The 15126-nt window shown below is 44.8% G+C and overlaps 1 protein-coding gene across 4 annotated transcripts in view; it reads left to right on the plus strand.

Moving 5' to 3' along the window:
* The first annotated feature begins 650 nt into the window (after nucleotides 1–650).
* The window catches only part of HMGXB4 (HMG-box containing 4), a 31094-nt gene continuing 16618 nt past the window's right edge, over nucleotides 651–15126 (plus strand). For 2 of the 4 annotated variants that reach the window (XM_070410999.1, XM_070410998.1), the window contains exons 1-5: nucleotides 651–706; nucleotides 5342–5439; nucleotides 6068–6216; nucleotides 6464–6539; nucleotides 7656–8611. In XM_070410999.1, the coding sequence (XP_070267100.1) occupies nucleotides 5409–5439; nucleotides 6068–6216; nucleotides 6464–6539; nucleotides 7656–8611 (1212 nt within the window). In that variant the 5' untranslated portion in view covers nucleotides 651–706; nucleotides 5342–5408. Of the gene's footprint in view, nucleotides 707–5341; nucleotides 5440–6067; nucleotides 6217–6459; nucleotides 6540–6646; nucleotides 6762–7655; nucleotides 8612–15126 lie in introns of those variants that run through there. The other 2 variants (XM_070411001.1, XM_070411000.1) reach the window with 2 other exon arrangements.

Here is a 15126-nt window from a genome sequence, read left to right on the forward strand (position 1 = left end):
AATGAATTCATCTTCATATTGAACCCATTGGCCCAAATTCTCCAGAGGAAAACAGAAAAACCCACCTCTCTCCTGTGTATGACATTTCTTCATTTCCCTGAAGACTGTTTCTAACTTTGAAATGCAAATAACTTGTGAGGAGAAATGCAGACGATCGCCATGCAAATTACTCTACAGGGTGCTGTCAGAAAAATACGTTCTTCCGCCCGACCCCAGCTATGCCAAACACCCAAATGCAGATGCTCAATGCCAAACAGGCACCACGACTCTCAATGTGCACAGATCTAGGTTCTGCAGAGGGGGGAATTCCTGCATAAAAACATCTTGAAGGAAACAGTAGAGTCTTTGGGGCAGAACGCTGCCCTAAGAATCAGAAAGCTGGGAGGAGTATCCTGCCGCCCACTCCAACTACCTGTGTATGGTTAGGCAAGTCCCTTAAGCTCATCTGTAAACTGTGACAAAACCCACATCAGTGCGATGCGGGGAGGACCAACGCCAATTCTCCGTAGAAACCGGCCGCCGGGCTCAGCCGGCTGCGCGGCGCATTCGATGCGCTCGGCGCTCCCCGCCAGCGGGATTCCCCTTCGGGTCGGAGCCTGCGCTCTGGGCTCGACTGAGCCTCCCTGGCCGCTCGCGCTTTTCTCTCCGGCTCCAAGATGGCGGCGGGCGGCGGCGCGGAGGCGGGATCCAGGCGAGCCGAGTGAAGGTAGCGGCGAGCGGAGCCCCCACGAGGCCGGGCTGAGCCCCCACCCCGAGGCGGCAGCGGCCCCGCCCCGCCGCCGCCCGCCGCCCGGGGCCCGCGACACCGCTCCGGGGGCGCCCCAGACCCGCCGCGGCCTAGCCCCGGGGCCGAGCCGGGGACTGGAGTAGCGGCCGCAGTCCGCCCCCGGGCAGGGGCTGGAGCGGGCCGAAGGAGGAGGGCGGGCGGGAGCTGTTCAAACGGGGAAGGCGGGAAAGCTGCGGGGCCGGGAGGGGGCGTGCGGCCGCCGCGGGGGCCTGCGGGCCGGGGCCGCCCCTCCCCCTGCCCGGCCGTCTCCGCCCTCGGGGGCGCCGGGAGGCCGCCGGGGGACGCGGGAACCCGGGTCGGGGCCGCGGCGCGGCTGGGGACCCGGGCTGCGGGGTCCCCGGGGCTGTCAGGTGGATCGGGCCCTGGAACCGGGGCGATGGGCGGGCTGGGGCCTCGCGGGCCGGAGAGGATGCAGGGAGCCTCCTTCCTTTCCTCTCCGCGGAGCTTTGTTGAACCAGCTGTTGCCGCGAAGCTGCCGGGAGAGCCCCGTGGGTTTGCCGTGGGCACCGCCAGCGTGGTGGCCCCGGGGGGCTCTGTGTGGACGTGGCCCGGCGCCGCGTGGACCCTCCTCTGCGTGGGGCCCATGTCCCCCCACGGCTACTCCTGGTCGGTTCGCGCACTTTCTTCGCTATCACGCCGAAGAGGAGCAGCGTCGACCCGCCTGCTTTCCTTCTGATGGTTAAGCCGGCGGCTGGTTGTGTCTCCTCGTAGCAGAACAAATAAATAAATGAAAAAGCTGCATCCAGAGTAAAGCCTGTTGATGGGAGGAGGCTCGTCCAAGTGTGCGTCGCTGGCGGCTGGGAAATGCGTGTGGCCCGCCGACCCGCGGGGCGGTCGCGCGGTTCCGCTTCCATGGCCCTGGGATGCGCGGGTTCGGCCCCCACCCCGGGCGGGGGGCATCTCTGCAGGTGGCAGAGCTGGCAGGGGCTGCGAGTGCTGCATAGGTAGGGCAGGTGCCTGGAGGAGGGAGGGGCCCGAGCCCGGAGTCGCTCCGTGCCGAGATTGGAGGCGATGTGGACAAAAAATGAGAAGACATCACCTGCTCCTGCCCCGAGAAGTGAGGACCGCAGACACGCAGAGACTGGCGGCGGCTGGAGGCGCGTCTTCCTCCCCGGCACCGACTGGCCTGCTACGTTCCCGCAGGGAGCTCTGGAAGAGGAGGACGCGGTCTTGGACTGGACCCGGATTTCGGGGTTTCGCTGGCTGCCTGGTTTCAGGGGCTCGCTTTGTTCCCTCTGTCAACATCCATTCACTTTTCTCGGCTGAAGAGGCTTGGTAGTGATCGCTCAGACTACCTCGGGGACATCCCCTTCCGACACTTTTTAATCTTTTCGGTATTTATCATTTGGACTTTCAAGATGACAAAGTACGACTGGAGGTTTTGGATTTTCCCCAATTACTCTGGCTAATCCGGAAAGCTGTGCCTGAACACGACGCAAATACTCACCTGCGAGAGAAGAAGAGCAGCTCTGCCGCCGCTTTTTTTACAGCCTGAAAAGTCCCCAAAGAGCCATTTAACAATGTGCACGTTTCATAGGTACACGTTCTTTATGATGGTCTATTTCTCCCATAAACAGCGTTGAATAATGAACTTTCATTGATGTTGTCATTCCTGAGCCCACTGATAGGAACAGAGCTGTGAAATTATGCCTGCCTCTTCAAGTTGACAACATTTAATTCTATAAACTCCAAAACGGTAGAATTCAGTAGAATGGGTGTTAACACCTGTTTTACATTTGCCAACACTTTAATGTCAATTTTCATTAATCCTCACAATCTGCTGCCTAACCCTGAACTCTGAATTTATCATGGATAATATCCAAGATCCAGAAGGAATATCGGGAATCATCTGATCTTACATATATATGTTGCCCTAACTCTGCCTTTCTTGCACACTGTTGCTTGAGACTTCTTTATCTGGTTTCATCTTCTTAAGTTAGCAACCAAAACTAACCCCTAGGCTACAGTAATATCCTGATTTTAAAGTACTTAGAAAGTTAGGCTCCATCAGTTGCCTAGCTGTGTGGCACAGTTCATTTACTATGTTTAATTATTGTTTTTTTAAGCTTGTGGCTGCTGCCCCAATATTTTAGTGATTGGACTTCCTTCAGGCCTCATTCTCTCTCTCTCTTTTTTTTTTATGGGTTATTTAATCCTATATTTATAAAATGCTCTTCACTGTTTTTTATGGAAATTTAAATAGTAGCAGGCCTAATTCTAATACATAGTGTGCCTTTGAGGATCAGCTTCTAATTTTATGTTCCCTTTCACAACTTCTTAAATTCACTGATGGTTTTTCAGAGCAGTCAGTTATGAGACGGAGAGCACTTTTCATAGTGCAGTAAGAGGCCCTTGTTTTCTTAGACTGTCTTCAGAGGTACTGACTTCTATTTTGACAGTTGCTCAACTCTTTTATGTTAGTTTTGATATTACCAAAGGGAAAACCTGGTTATAGACTCCGGACCTGCCTCTGCTTCATATAGAAGTGCATTTTGTTGTTGACAACAGATGGTGGCCATATTGATGACATAGAATAGTTAAGATTTTTATTCTCCATTTCTCAAACATTCTTTGCCAAAATTCATTTGGCAGGGGAAACATTTAACTTGAAGTCTAAAGTAGCGGTATCTCTTGGCATTATCAGCCTATGAAAACTAATGGGATCTATATATTTTTCTAATAAACTCAGTATTTCAGGGCCAATGAGATGATACGCTATTTTCAAATGAATGGATATAATTCCCTAGGACATTCCCCCTCCCCTCACCCCTTTTGGATTTAGTGCCATGTGGGTGGAAAGAGGAGGACAGTAATTTCTATTGGAAAGAGTTTAGTGCTAAACATGAAAAACTGGCTACATTATGTACCTTTCCTCCTTATATTTGTACATGAGACCTAACTTTATATCCCCTTCATTTCCTTAGAATAGGCCTTTGAGCAAGCAGTTTTTCAATTTATCTTTAAAATAATTCAGTTCATTTTGTTGTTTTTTCTTCACTCTAGCTTCTCTTACCTTGACCAAGTCCACTCTTCATTCCACTTCTTAGAAAAGTAAAGAAATGCTTTTTTATGTTTCTTAATCTTGTAAATCATTCTCGGTCATACTTTTTTCTTTGTACTTTCAAATTAGGCAGATCTGTGCATTGTATTTTATCTGACTTGTGCTATTAAGTTGAACATTTCCCTTGTTAATGAAATTCGTCTTTTCTTTTACAAAAGTTACATATTTCAGTATAATATCCACACCTACGTAAAGGGATTGGCAGTGTCTCATTGAAGTGTCCTTCAGCATTTCTAAGTTTTACTGTAGTAATGCAGGTAAAATAAAACTTAAACAAATGACCAATCAGATCAACTTTTAAGCAATTCTCTAACTGGATGAGAACATTTTCAGTATATTTAGTATATAATTTTTAAATTTCCTGCAAAGACTTTTCCTGCAGGAATTGTGACATTGCCTGTCCTTAAAGTATTAGAAGAACTTTATCTTAGTGTGTAGTTCACAGCTTGTTATCTTCAAAGTCAAAATGGACATGTAACTTGAATGCCAAAAAATAATAACAAATTCAAGACATAAAATTTGTATATTACAGTAATTTTTCAAATTAGTGAAAATCTTAATCGTAAATATTTTGTCACCAGTTGACAAATATTCTTATTTTCACCTAGCCTTTAAAATGTTAAAGGCTGATAGTGTTGAAAGCTGTCATAGGGCCAACTAATATAAAAAGTGTACCTATTTTTACACTTCTGTGATTTGAGCAAATTCATATAGCGTAACAAAATGTATGCAAAACATATCCTTCGGCTCTGGCTGGTTTGGCTCAGTGAATAGAACATCAACCTGTGGACTGAAAGGTCCCAGGTTTGATTCCAGTCAAGGGCATGTGCCCAGGTTGCAGGCTCGATCCCCAGCACTGGGTATGCAGGAGGCAGCCGATCAATGATTCTCTCTCCTGATTGACGTTTCTATCTCTCCCTCTCCCTTCCTCTCTGAAATCAATAAAAATATATATTTAAAAATATATATATATGCTTCAAAGATCTTTAATATCCCTATAATGTCATTGTTATGTCTGTCTAAATGGCAATGCAGTAGATTTTAGCCTGTTGCCAATCCAAATGGTAGGACTTTGTAGTCTCGAATGTGGTGCAATCTGTCTTCCTCCGCATCCTACTTTATCTGCATTTCGTAACCATGTTGAACCTATCCCTCTGACTTAATGTCAGTGTTTACTCTATCTCAGTGTTGTCAGTCCTGTTGGCATTTCAGAAATTCTCATTAATTTTGAAGTAATTTTTATGTGGGAGGTATTTTATATACTTCCTCAAACAACAACTTTAATTCATGAATCAAATCAAATTAAGGCAAGTGCACTTCCTACAGTTTCAACCCCACTATATTGACAAACAGAATGAGGAGGTGACAAAACACTCCTTTATGCCTTGCTGCCCTTCGGGTCTGCCCTTGGATCACCACGCATTTCCGCCTGGAAGGTTGCATCTCCACAGTGATGTCGCATTACAGGAAGGTTTTCCTTCTTTGTTTCTCAGGCCTGGTCCTGGAGACGGGAAGGAGCCTGGACACAGTGACACTTCTCACAGGCCCTGCAGGACCGCCATGGCTTATGATGACGCCGTGAAGAAAGAAGGTATGACCCCTTAATCTGAGGAGCATTTCAAAGGGTGTGTCCTCTGCAATCCTTGCAGCCCATGGACCTAGAGACCAGGACTGGCCATCACAGCCTGGACTCCCAAGTGATGATCCAGAGCACTGTTAAGCCTCCACGTCATCCCCAGACTGGGCCCATGGAACGAACACCAACACAGGGTTCCAACACAAGAGTCTGGAATGTAGTGTATTGGGCGATCCCCTGCAGCACTCGTGGTCCTTGCCAGCTCAATGTGCAGGAGTCTGGGGGTAGGAATCACACATTGGACTCCCGCAGAGCAGCACAGCACGTGAATCCTTGTTCTTTTCAGCCTTACCTCTGCAAGTCGGTTTCCACCCGCCAAATCACAGCTGAGAACCATGTCTGAGAATGCACGTTGGGCCTTTGCATAGCATAGAAGTATTGCTTCTTCAGGTTTGATTCTTGTATTTGCAGCCAGGTCTTCAAGAAATATTCTTGTCTCTTTGGATTTCGTGTTCCCGTGGACTTACTGAAACATTATTTTAATTTGGAAATGGAGGGACGGTTGCATTACAGATGTGATTTGGTTGTTACTTACTTGACTTTCTCATTTCCTTTTCTTCCCAAATGAACCTGTGCTTCTCAGATTGCTTCGATGGTGAGCACAGCTTTGAGGACATAGGACTAGCAGCTGGCAGAAGCCAACGAGAGAAGAAACGTTCTTACAAAGATTTTTTAAGGGAAGAGGAAGAAATCGCTGCTCAGGTCAGGAATTCTTCCAAGAAGAAGTTAAAGGTAAATTCTAAACATTTGAATTAGGAAAGTTTTAAACTATCACATATCGTATTTCCTAATCGTTGGAGAAAGAATTTTCTTTTAAAAGCTTTTAAAAAGAAAAACAAACATCTTTTGTATCTATTTTCATTATTTTCTCTTTTATTTTGTTTCCCAAAGTCAGAAATCATCGAAAAACAAGATTGGTTCCAAGCTACTTTTGCCTCATCATCTTATTCATGGGTCAATTCTTCCTCTTTAATTCCAGGAGAGTGAATTTTACTTCTTGGGGACGGACACGCACAAGAAGAAGAGGAAGCACTCTGATGATTACTACTATGGAGGTAAGGATGGGAAAGGGCAGCAGGTGGGACAAACACTTCACTGGTTCTTGGAGTCGGGGTAGGGGAAAGGGATCCAGATGTTGCTGACTCAGTGGCCTATTTAACAGGACAGTGGTTCTTGTTCTGAGTGCCGATAAACCAGTGTGAAGGAGGAGAGAGGTGGAGGGCTGGTATTTTGGAGGATTCAGCATAGAAGAACAGTCTTCATTTGTGATACACCAGGTACCAGGTTCCTTCTCTCCCCAATCACCCACTTATCTTGTGCCCAATGTTATCTAGCATCCCTTTTACCATAAGTCGTCCTGGGCCCTCTGGCCTGCACCTACGGGTTAATTCTCAATCCAGTGGACATCTGCTCACAGACCACCTTTTCTTAGCTGTATTATGCACATAGCTGACAAGACTAACTCTTTCCTAGAATGGGTCTGTCCTGGACACAGAAACAAACAATACTCTGTCTCAGTAAACCTGAATTGTAATCTAGTTGACCCTTGAACAACGTGGGGGTTTGGGGCACTGACTCCCGCACAGTTAAAAATCCAGATATAACTTTGACTTCCCAAAAACTTAACTACTAATGGCCTATTATTGACCGGAAGCCTTACCAATAACATAAACAGTCAACACATATTTTGTATCTTATATGTATTACATACTTTACTTTTACAATAAAGCAAGAGAGAAGACAATGTTATTAAGGAAATCATAAGCAAGAGAAAATACATTTATAGTATTTATTGAAAAAAATCTGCATATATGTGGACCTGTGCAGTTCACACCATGTTGTTCAAGGGTCACCTGTCCTCATAATCCCACAGCTATAGTCTATTCTGGGTATGCTCTGTGGTTGCTGGTGAAGACTCAGTGAAGACAAACAACTGTAGTGGTGAGAACTGTCTCCAGGGTCAGAGGCAGGGTCTACCAGGCCAAGAAGCACATGGGCATCCTCTCTGAATGTTAGGACTCAATTGAAGGACCTCCCCTTAAATCACTCCTGTTGGCTTCTTCCTCGTGTTAGTTGGGTGTTTGGGAGGGGCTGGGGGGGTGGGGGGGAGAGGGGAAACTTGTTGGAAGTTGCTTTGTCACATGGACACTACTTCTCTTGGTTATTTCTAGATATTTCGTCTTTGGAATCATCACAGAAGAAAAAGAAAAGGTCCAGCCCGCAAGCTGCTGATACAGCTATGGACCTGCTGAAAGCTATCACTTCCCCGCTGGCCGCAGGCTCCAAGTCCTCCAAGAAGACAGGGGAGAAGTCCTCTAGCTCTTCTAGCCACTCGGAGAGTAAAAAGGACCACCACAGGAAGAAAGTCAGTGGAAGCAGTGGGGAGCTGTCCCTGGAGGACGGTGGTTCCCACAAATCCAAAAAAATGAAACCGCTGTTTGTGAATACCGAGACACTGACCCTCCGTGAGCCTGATGGTTTAAAGATGAAGCTCATTCTCTCCCCAAAGGAGAAGGGAAGCAGCTCCGTGGAGGAGGAGTCTTTTCAGTACCCCTCTCAGCAAGGGGCTGCGAAAAAGTCCTCTAAGAAATCAGCTCGGGATGAGCAGGGTGCTTTGCTCCTAGGACACGAGTTACAGAGCTTTCTGAAAACAGCTCGGAAGAAGCACAAGTCGTCCTCAGACCCACATTCATCTTCTGGCCCTGAAGGCTGTGGGTCTGATGCCTCCCAGTTCCCAGAATCCCACAGTGCTAATCTGGATCTTCCAGGGCTTGAGCCTATCCTAGTAGAATCAGACTCAACCTCTGGAGGGGAGCTCGAGGCTGGTGAGTTGGTGATAGATGACTCTTACCGGGAAATCAAGAAGAAAAAGAAGTCAAAGAAAAGCAAAAAGAAGAAAGACAAGGAGAAGCATAAGGAGAGACGCCATTCCAAGTCCAAGAGAAGTTCAGGCCTTTCTGCTGCAGTGGTGGGAGAGATCACAATGACTCCTGGCCCTCCTCCCAGCATCCCCTACCCTGGAGCAGCTGCCCCTCCCCCACCACTTCCTGGCCTCCACACTGATGGGCATAGTGAGAAAAAAAAGAAAAAAGAGGAAAAGGATAAAGAGAGAGAAAGAGGAGAAAAGGTAAAACATTTTTTAAGGTGTGGTGGGGTTAAGAGATGAAGCAGGGCCCTGGCTTTATCTGGTTGGAGCATCGTCCCGTACATAGAAGGGTCACTGGTTCGATACCCGGTTCGGGCGTGTACGGGAAGCAACTAACTGATCCATGTTTCTTTCTCACAAGGATGTTTCTCTCTCTCTCTCTCTCTCTCTCTCTCTCTCTCTCAAATCAATTTTTAAAAAACATATCCTCAGGTGAGGATTTAAAGAGAGAGAATGAGACAGAGAGAGAGAGAGGCAGGTTTGTCCTTGATAGTAGTAGGTAGATGTGGAAATAAGCAGCTGAGGTGAACCACTGGGAATGTAGCAAGGTAAATCTCTTGGAATGACACAAAGTATAAAATATTACTAATGACTGAGTCTGTCTGATACAAAACAGCAATCTTAATTATGCATGGTTTTTCTTAATGGAGCTCTTGTCCCAGTGTGTCAAGCATAGGGAGGGTGGTCAGAGAAAGCTTAAAGAAGAAAAAGGATGTCAGTGGAAGGGATCGCATGGAGGCAGAGAGATGTTTAGGAAGTAGCATTGCAAAACTACTGAACTCCAGTCCTGCGTTTCTAGCTGCCTGAATGCCTTGGGTACTTCATATCCCCAAACCTGCATCTCCTCCTTTGTCTCTCTCTGTATTCCCCATTTCCTGCCACTCAACCCAAACTCAAAACTATGTGCTTTCATGCACTGTGTGGGAACTGAACTTGTTTCCCGTACATTCTTACCACCATTCCTCTGCTCATTTTCTTCTAAGCCCTTCTTCCCCTTCTCACATGTTGAAGCTGTGCTTTCCCTTCAAGACTTAATCAAATGCCACCTCTTCTAAGACATCCCGACCCTCCGGTCAGAATTAACTTCTTGATTGATTTGAGAGAGAGAGAGAGAGAGAGAAACATCGATTTGTTGTTTCACTTATTTATCAATTCATTGGTTGTTTCTTGTATGTGCCCTGACTGGGGATTGAACCCACAACCTTAGCATATCGGGACGCTCTAACCAACTGACCGACCCAGCCAGGACCAGAATTAACTTCTGAACTTCCATAACACCTTGCTATCTCTCCCTTATTGCACTTACTGCCATCTTTGTACATGTTCCATTTCCCCTTTTAAAGACTATTAGCTTCTTGCAGGTGTTTTAACTCGGCAGGGGCTGTTTTAGTCACCTTAATAGTGCCTTCAATTCCTTTATGTCCTTGGTAAGCATTTTGTGATATGGCAAATGCGTGACTTTGTCGATGAAAACATGTATTGAAAAACGCAGGTTGGGAGCAAATGGCAGAGAGTTTTAAATTCCAAAATAAAGGATTTGGCAGTGGGCACTTTGGGGTTATGAGCAGGGTGTAGATATGCTCTAAATCAGCAGTCGCCAACCTTTCGGACCTCACGGACCACCGGTTGGCGACCGCTTTTAAAGGTTTCCTTAAAACCAGTGGTCGCCAACCTTTCGGACCTCACAGACCACCAGTGGTCCGCGGACCACCGGTTGGCGACCACTGCTCTAGATGATAATTTCACAATAAAATGATAGAGCTGTACCAGGTGGTTTAGACTGAAGAGAGACTTGAGACAGACAACCCAGAAGCTTATTCTAGTCCAAAATCAGTTGTCAAAGCTGATAGAAATAAAATGGAAGACAGGTTCAGGAGCATCTGAAGGGAAAACTGACATCTGGCCGCTGGGCTTGGATCTGGGAAGCCAGAAATACAAGTGAGCATAAAGATGTCCCTTAAGGTTTTGAACCTGAGTGCCTTAGAAAATAAAATTATAATCTCCTCAGTGGTAGAGAGTTATTTGTAATTTCCCCCATGTGGCCAGCAGTTGCTAGTGAAAAAGAATTATAGTCAGGGCAAAAGTCTTATGAATCAGTATTTGATTGTGACTGTCCAAACCTGAAGCAGTCAGACTTTGAATGTAATAATTTATCCAACAAATACTTATGGGACACATACCGTGCTTTTTAAACTTCTGTGAAGCTTTAAACAAATATCCTTTCCTGGGTTTTGTTTCAGTATAAAAAAGAACTACCTGAAAGTCCACCTAGACAGAAACGTTTCAGGAATCCTGTTCCCTCAGTCTACAGTGAGCAGAGACTGGAGAGCCAACTGTAGAAATGCTGAAGGCCTCTGTCCCCTTTCTCCCTTAGAGTCTATGACCAGGGCTGTCATCAAAGTAGGAAGCAAGGAGACTGGCTGGTTTGGGAGAAGATAAGTTAGGTTTACAGTTAAGATATAAGCATCAAGAGATTCAGCATATCTAAGTGGTTAAGATAGTGAGCTGTGGAGCCAAAGCACTTGGGTTCAAATCCTGGCTCTGCCACTGATAAGCTCTGCGATGTTGTGCAAGCTACACAGCTTCTCCATCTGTAAGCTGGGGGTGATAATACACCCTAATACAGTGATGGCGAGCCTATGACACGCGTGTCAGAGGTGACACGCGAACTCATTTGTTTTGGTTGATTTTTCTTTGTTAAATGGCATTTAAGTATATAAAATAAATATGAAAAATAGAAGTTTTTGTTTTACTATGGTTGCAAATATCAAAAAATTTCTATATGTGACACGGCACCAGAGTTAAGTTAGGGTTTTTCAAAATGCTAACACGCCGAGCTCAAAAGGTTTGCCATCACTGCCCTAATAGGACCCATACAGACTGAATGAGATGATGCATGGGGATGTGTTTAGGGCTTCAATGTAGCAAGGTGCCATAGCAAACTCAAAGGGGCACCATTGGGTATTTTAAATATATTAAATTTTCTAAAGAAACAGCAGAACTTGACATCTGTCAGAAACCTTGTGAATTACTAGCTCAAAGTAATTCACAGTTTCAATATCTTCTCATGTACATGTCTTTTAATAAAGCCATATCATTTCAAAGCTGGGTTTTCTGTCTGATAGCAAGTACCATGTGAAAAGTAGGCACCGTGAACCAGCAAAGTTTGAGAACTTTGGCTTTGCACAATGCTCAGCACGTTAGTGGACAGTTCATAAATATTAGTTGTTAGAATCATCTCACTAGAATTTCCAGAGAGCAATGGAATTGCGAGACCTAGAATTCAGTAGAATGGTTGAAACTAGGGTTAGAAGTTGGGTGCTCCTGTGCAATGAATGAAATATGTGAGTGGACGGGAGGAAATAGAGCCCGGAGCAGAATCTTACAGAACACTCACCTGAGAGCACTGGCGAAGGAAGAGGGAGCAGGTGTGTTGGAGGAAAACCAGAGAGGGGTCAGTGTCACAGAAGGGAGGAGACAGGCAGTCTCAGAGTAGAGGGTCTCATGCTGGAGAGGACAAACTGTTACGTGTGGTGGGGAAGAATAGGAGCCAGATGGGCGGAGGTCAAGGGATAGTGAGCAGCGCAGGCAGCAGGGGTGGAACTCTTATGGAGAATTTTGACTGATACAGAGAAGAGAAATTGGACTCTCCCTAGTGACAGGAAACATTTTCAGTGTTGAGTTCTATTTGGGAAGTGGGTGTTCTTGCTTGCTTGCTTGTATCTTTGTTGTTGAATCTTGCTTTCTAAGAAGGAACAGAGAAATCATATGGTAATAGTTTTTTTGAGCACAGCAGTTTTTAATTAAAGGAAAAATTTCATATATACCAAGTAAGAGAAATTCTAAAACAATCAGATTTTAAGATTATGAAGGTATACATTTTTGGTGTCAAAAACAAGAAACGTTCCTCCCAAACATGACTTTTCTACAAAGCTAATAGCCAGAAAAGTAGAAAAGCATGATCTTACTTTCCTGAATGTATTTCTCTTATTAAGTACAGAAGAGTGATTATATGTTCACTATTTACTGACATACTCAGCTAAACTCACTGGGCAGCCTTGAGCATTCCTTGTGTTACTTATCCATGATTACTCTTTAATATGTAACTTCCTCTGGTGTATCTGTTTGCTCATTTGTACTGTTTTCCATTTATTCAGGAAATACAAGTGGCTGATGAAACCATAAAACATTGTTCACTGATTGTAACTACTGAATAAAAGAGCTCACTGAATGTGAGCAGGGTTATTCTCTGCAAGATTCATCACATGGTAGTATCTTAATGACTCCCCTTAAAGATCATCCCATTAGAATGGAAGTTTTTGTGTGTATATAGGAGGCACAGGACATGGTAACATTTCAAAGTTTTATTAACTCAGCAAAGCCTATCCACTATCATTCAAAATAATGTTGCCACTTCAGAGAGGTGCCCTTTAATTATCTGTATGTTTCCAGAATGTCCACATTTTCCCTGAGCAAACTAAGGCTAGCCAGGTGTCCTACTGCCTGGCACACCCAGGCATTGTTGCCAATCTGCTAAGCTAAAGTCTGAGCTCTAATTAGACTTGTGACGGTTCTATATACATTCTCCATTGGTAAGACTGAAGCTGAACAACAGCAGTAAGTGGTGAAAGCTAGTAACTACCACCTATGAGTGCCTGCTATGTGCCAGGCTTTCCTAGGCATTTTACATGCCGAGCAGTCCTGACTGATAGGTACCATTTGGCAGAGGAGAAAGCTGCAAAGATGTGGAGCCAGAATTTTAACATGGGCTTCTTTAACCCCAAATCTGTACTCTTTCCATTCTACCACATGCCTTTTTAAAACTTTAAGAGATGGCTACCCAGTGCCATAATACCTTTTGACAAAGCTAAAAGTAGGTTGGTTCTAGGTCAAAGGAAATCAATATAGTGTGCTGCTGTTTGAGATTAGTCCTACTAAGACGTATGTAAAGATGTTTTTAAATTAAAGAGGCAGAATATAATGAAATATAATGAGAGCTTGAACTCAGATTCAGCAGACTTAGATTCTTGTTCTGCTACGTTAGCCTTGTCCTCTTAAGATTGTTTCCTCACTTCAAATGAGGTTATTAAGACTAAATGAGGTGATACACGTAACACACTTAGCACAAGGCTCAGCTCAGTAAATAGTTGTTTTATAATTACTGTTGATTTCATCCTGAATTCTTCAAAAGCATAAAATGAAAGCATCTTTTTAAAACTTTTTCAACCACCAATCACGTTAGACTAAACAAGGAAACTATGCTTTTATGGTTTTGGTTTTGTTTTGCTCTGTTTTTTGCTTTTAGGAAGCAAACACTGCACTATCTCACCTATTTGGAAACAGTTAAGAACCAAAACAGGGTCTCTAAGGAGCAAAAGCAGATGTTATAAAGCGAGTTTCCTGCAGCTTCTGGGAACACTTCAGGGGTGCTGGGGGAAGGAACATCGCCTAGAGATGAATCACGTGGCCTCTCTGAGCCTGTTCTTGTGGACGAGCGCTCTGGCACTCAGCTACTGCACCTACAGGGTGTTGTGAAGATTGGATGAGGTAATACAAATGAGTGCACTGGCCTTTCATGCACAACTGAGTCTGTCTTACTCGGTACTCATGCATTGTGCCAGGCACTTGCCAGGTGCTGTGGACAAACATGAGTGGCATAGTGTCGGCCTTGGGTGTAGTAAGAGAGGTTGGAAAGTGTTCCGTGTGATGGACCTCAGCAGAGACAGGTGCTGCGGGAGCATGAGGAGAGCCTAGAGGTGTCGGAGAAGGTTTCCTGGGGGAGCTGTCATCTGAGCCGAATCCTGAGGCCAAAGATGAATTAAGGAAGAAGGTAGAGCTGAGTAAGAATTAGTAAATTACAATAGTAATAGCTATATTTGTAGAGGTTTCACTCTAGTGTTCTCAGCATGACACTAAGTTTTTTAATCTATGGTATATCAGTGAATTTTTACAAGAACCCAATGAAGTGTCGATATTATCTCCATTTCACAGAAATAAGCCCAAAAAAAGTGATACTACCTGCCCCAGGACACACACCTATTTAGTGGCAGAGTAGGAATTTGAACCCAGGTTTTTCTGATGACAGGATCCATTCTCTTTCCACTATACAGAAAGTATTTAAATTGTAGACAGAGGTGTATTATGAAAGATAGCAGAAGTACAGCGTATATTTTAGAAAGATTTCCATTCAGAATGGTCAAAATAAAAGCTTTGGTGGGAAAACCTTACTTTGCACCCTGTCCTTTAGCCAGATCAGCCTTAGGGATCTCAGTCCAGTTCATTCGCAAGAGCATCAGTTGTCATGGTTATGAGTACGGGCTCCAAAGCCAGACTGTCTGAGTTCAGATGCTGGCCCTGCCGCTCCATTGATATATGACTATGGATCTCAGTTTCCTCGTGTTTAAAATGGCAGTGATGATGGCACCACCTAGTAAGGTTGTTTTTTTGTTTTGTTTTTTTTGTTTTGTTTTGTTTTTTAATTTTTTTTTATTCTTTTAAAAAAAATATTATAAGTATTACAAAGGGTATTACATATGTGTCCTTCCCCCACCCCCCGCCCTTGACAATCCCCTGCCCTCCCTTACCCCCCAGTGTCTTATGTCCATTAGTTATGCTTATATGCATGCATACAAGTCCTTCGGTTGATCTCTTACTCCCCTCCCTTCTGCCCCCCAACCCTCTCTGGCCTTCCCACTGCAGTTTGACAATCAGTTTGA

Source organism: Myotis yumanensis, unplaced genomic scaffold (genome assembly GCF_028538775.1).
Source record: "Myotis yumanensis isolate MYYU_CA2020_CCGP unplaced genomic scaffold, mMyoYum1.0.hap1 SCAF_3, whole genome shotgun sequence".
Taxonomy (NCBI): Eukaryota; Metazoa; Chordata; class Mammalia; order Chiroptera; family Vespertilionidae; genus Myotis; species Myotis yumanensis.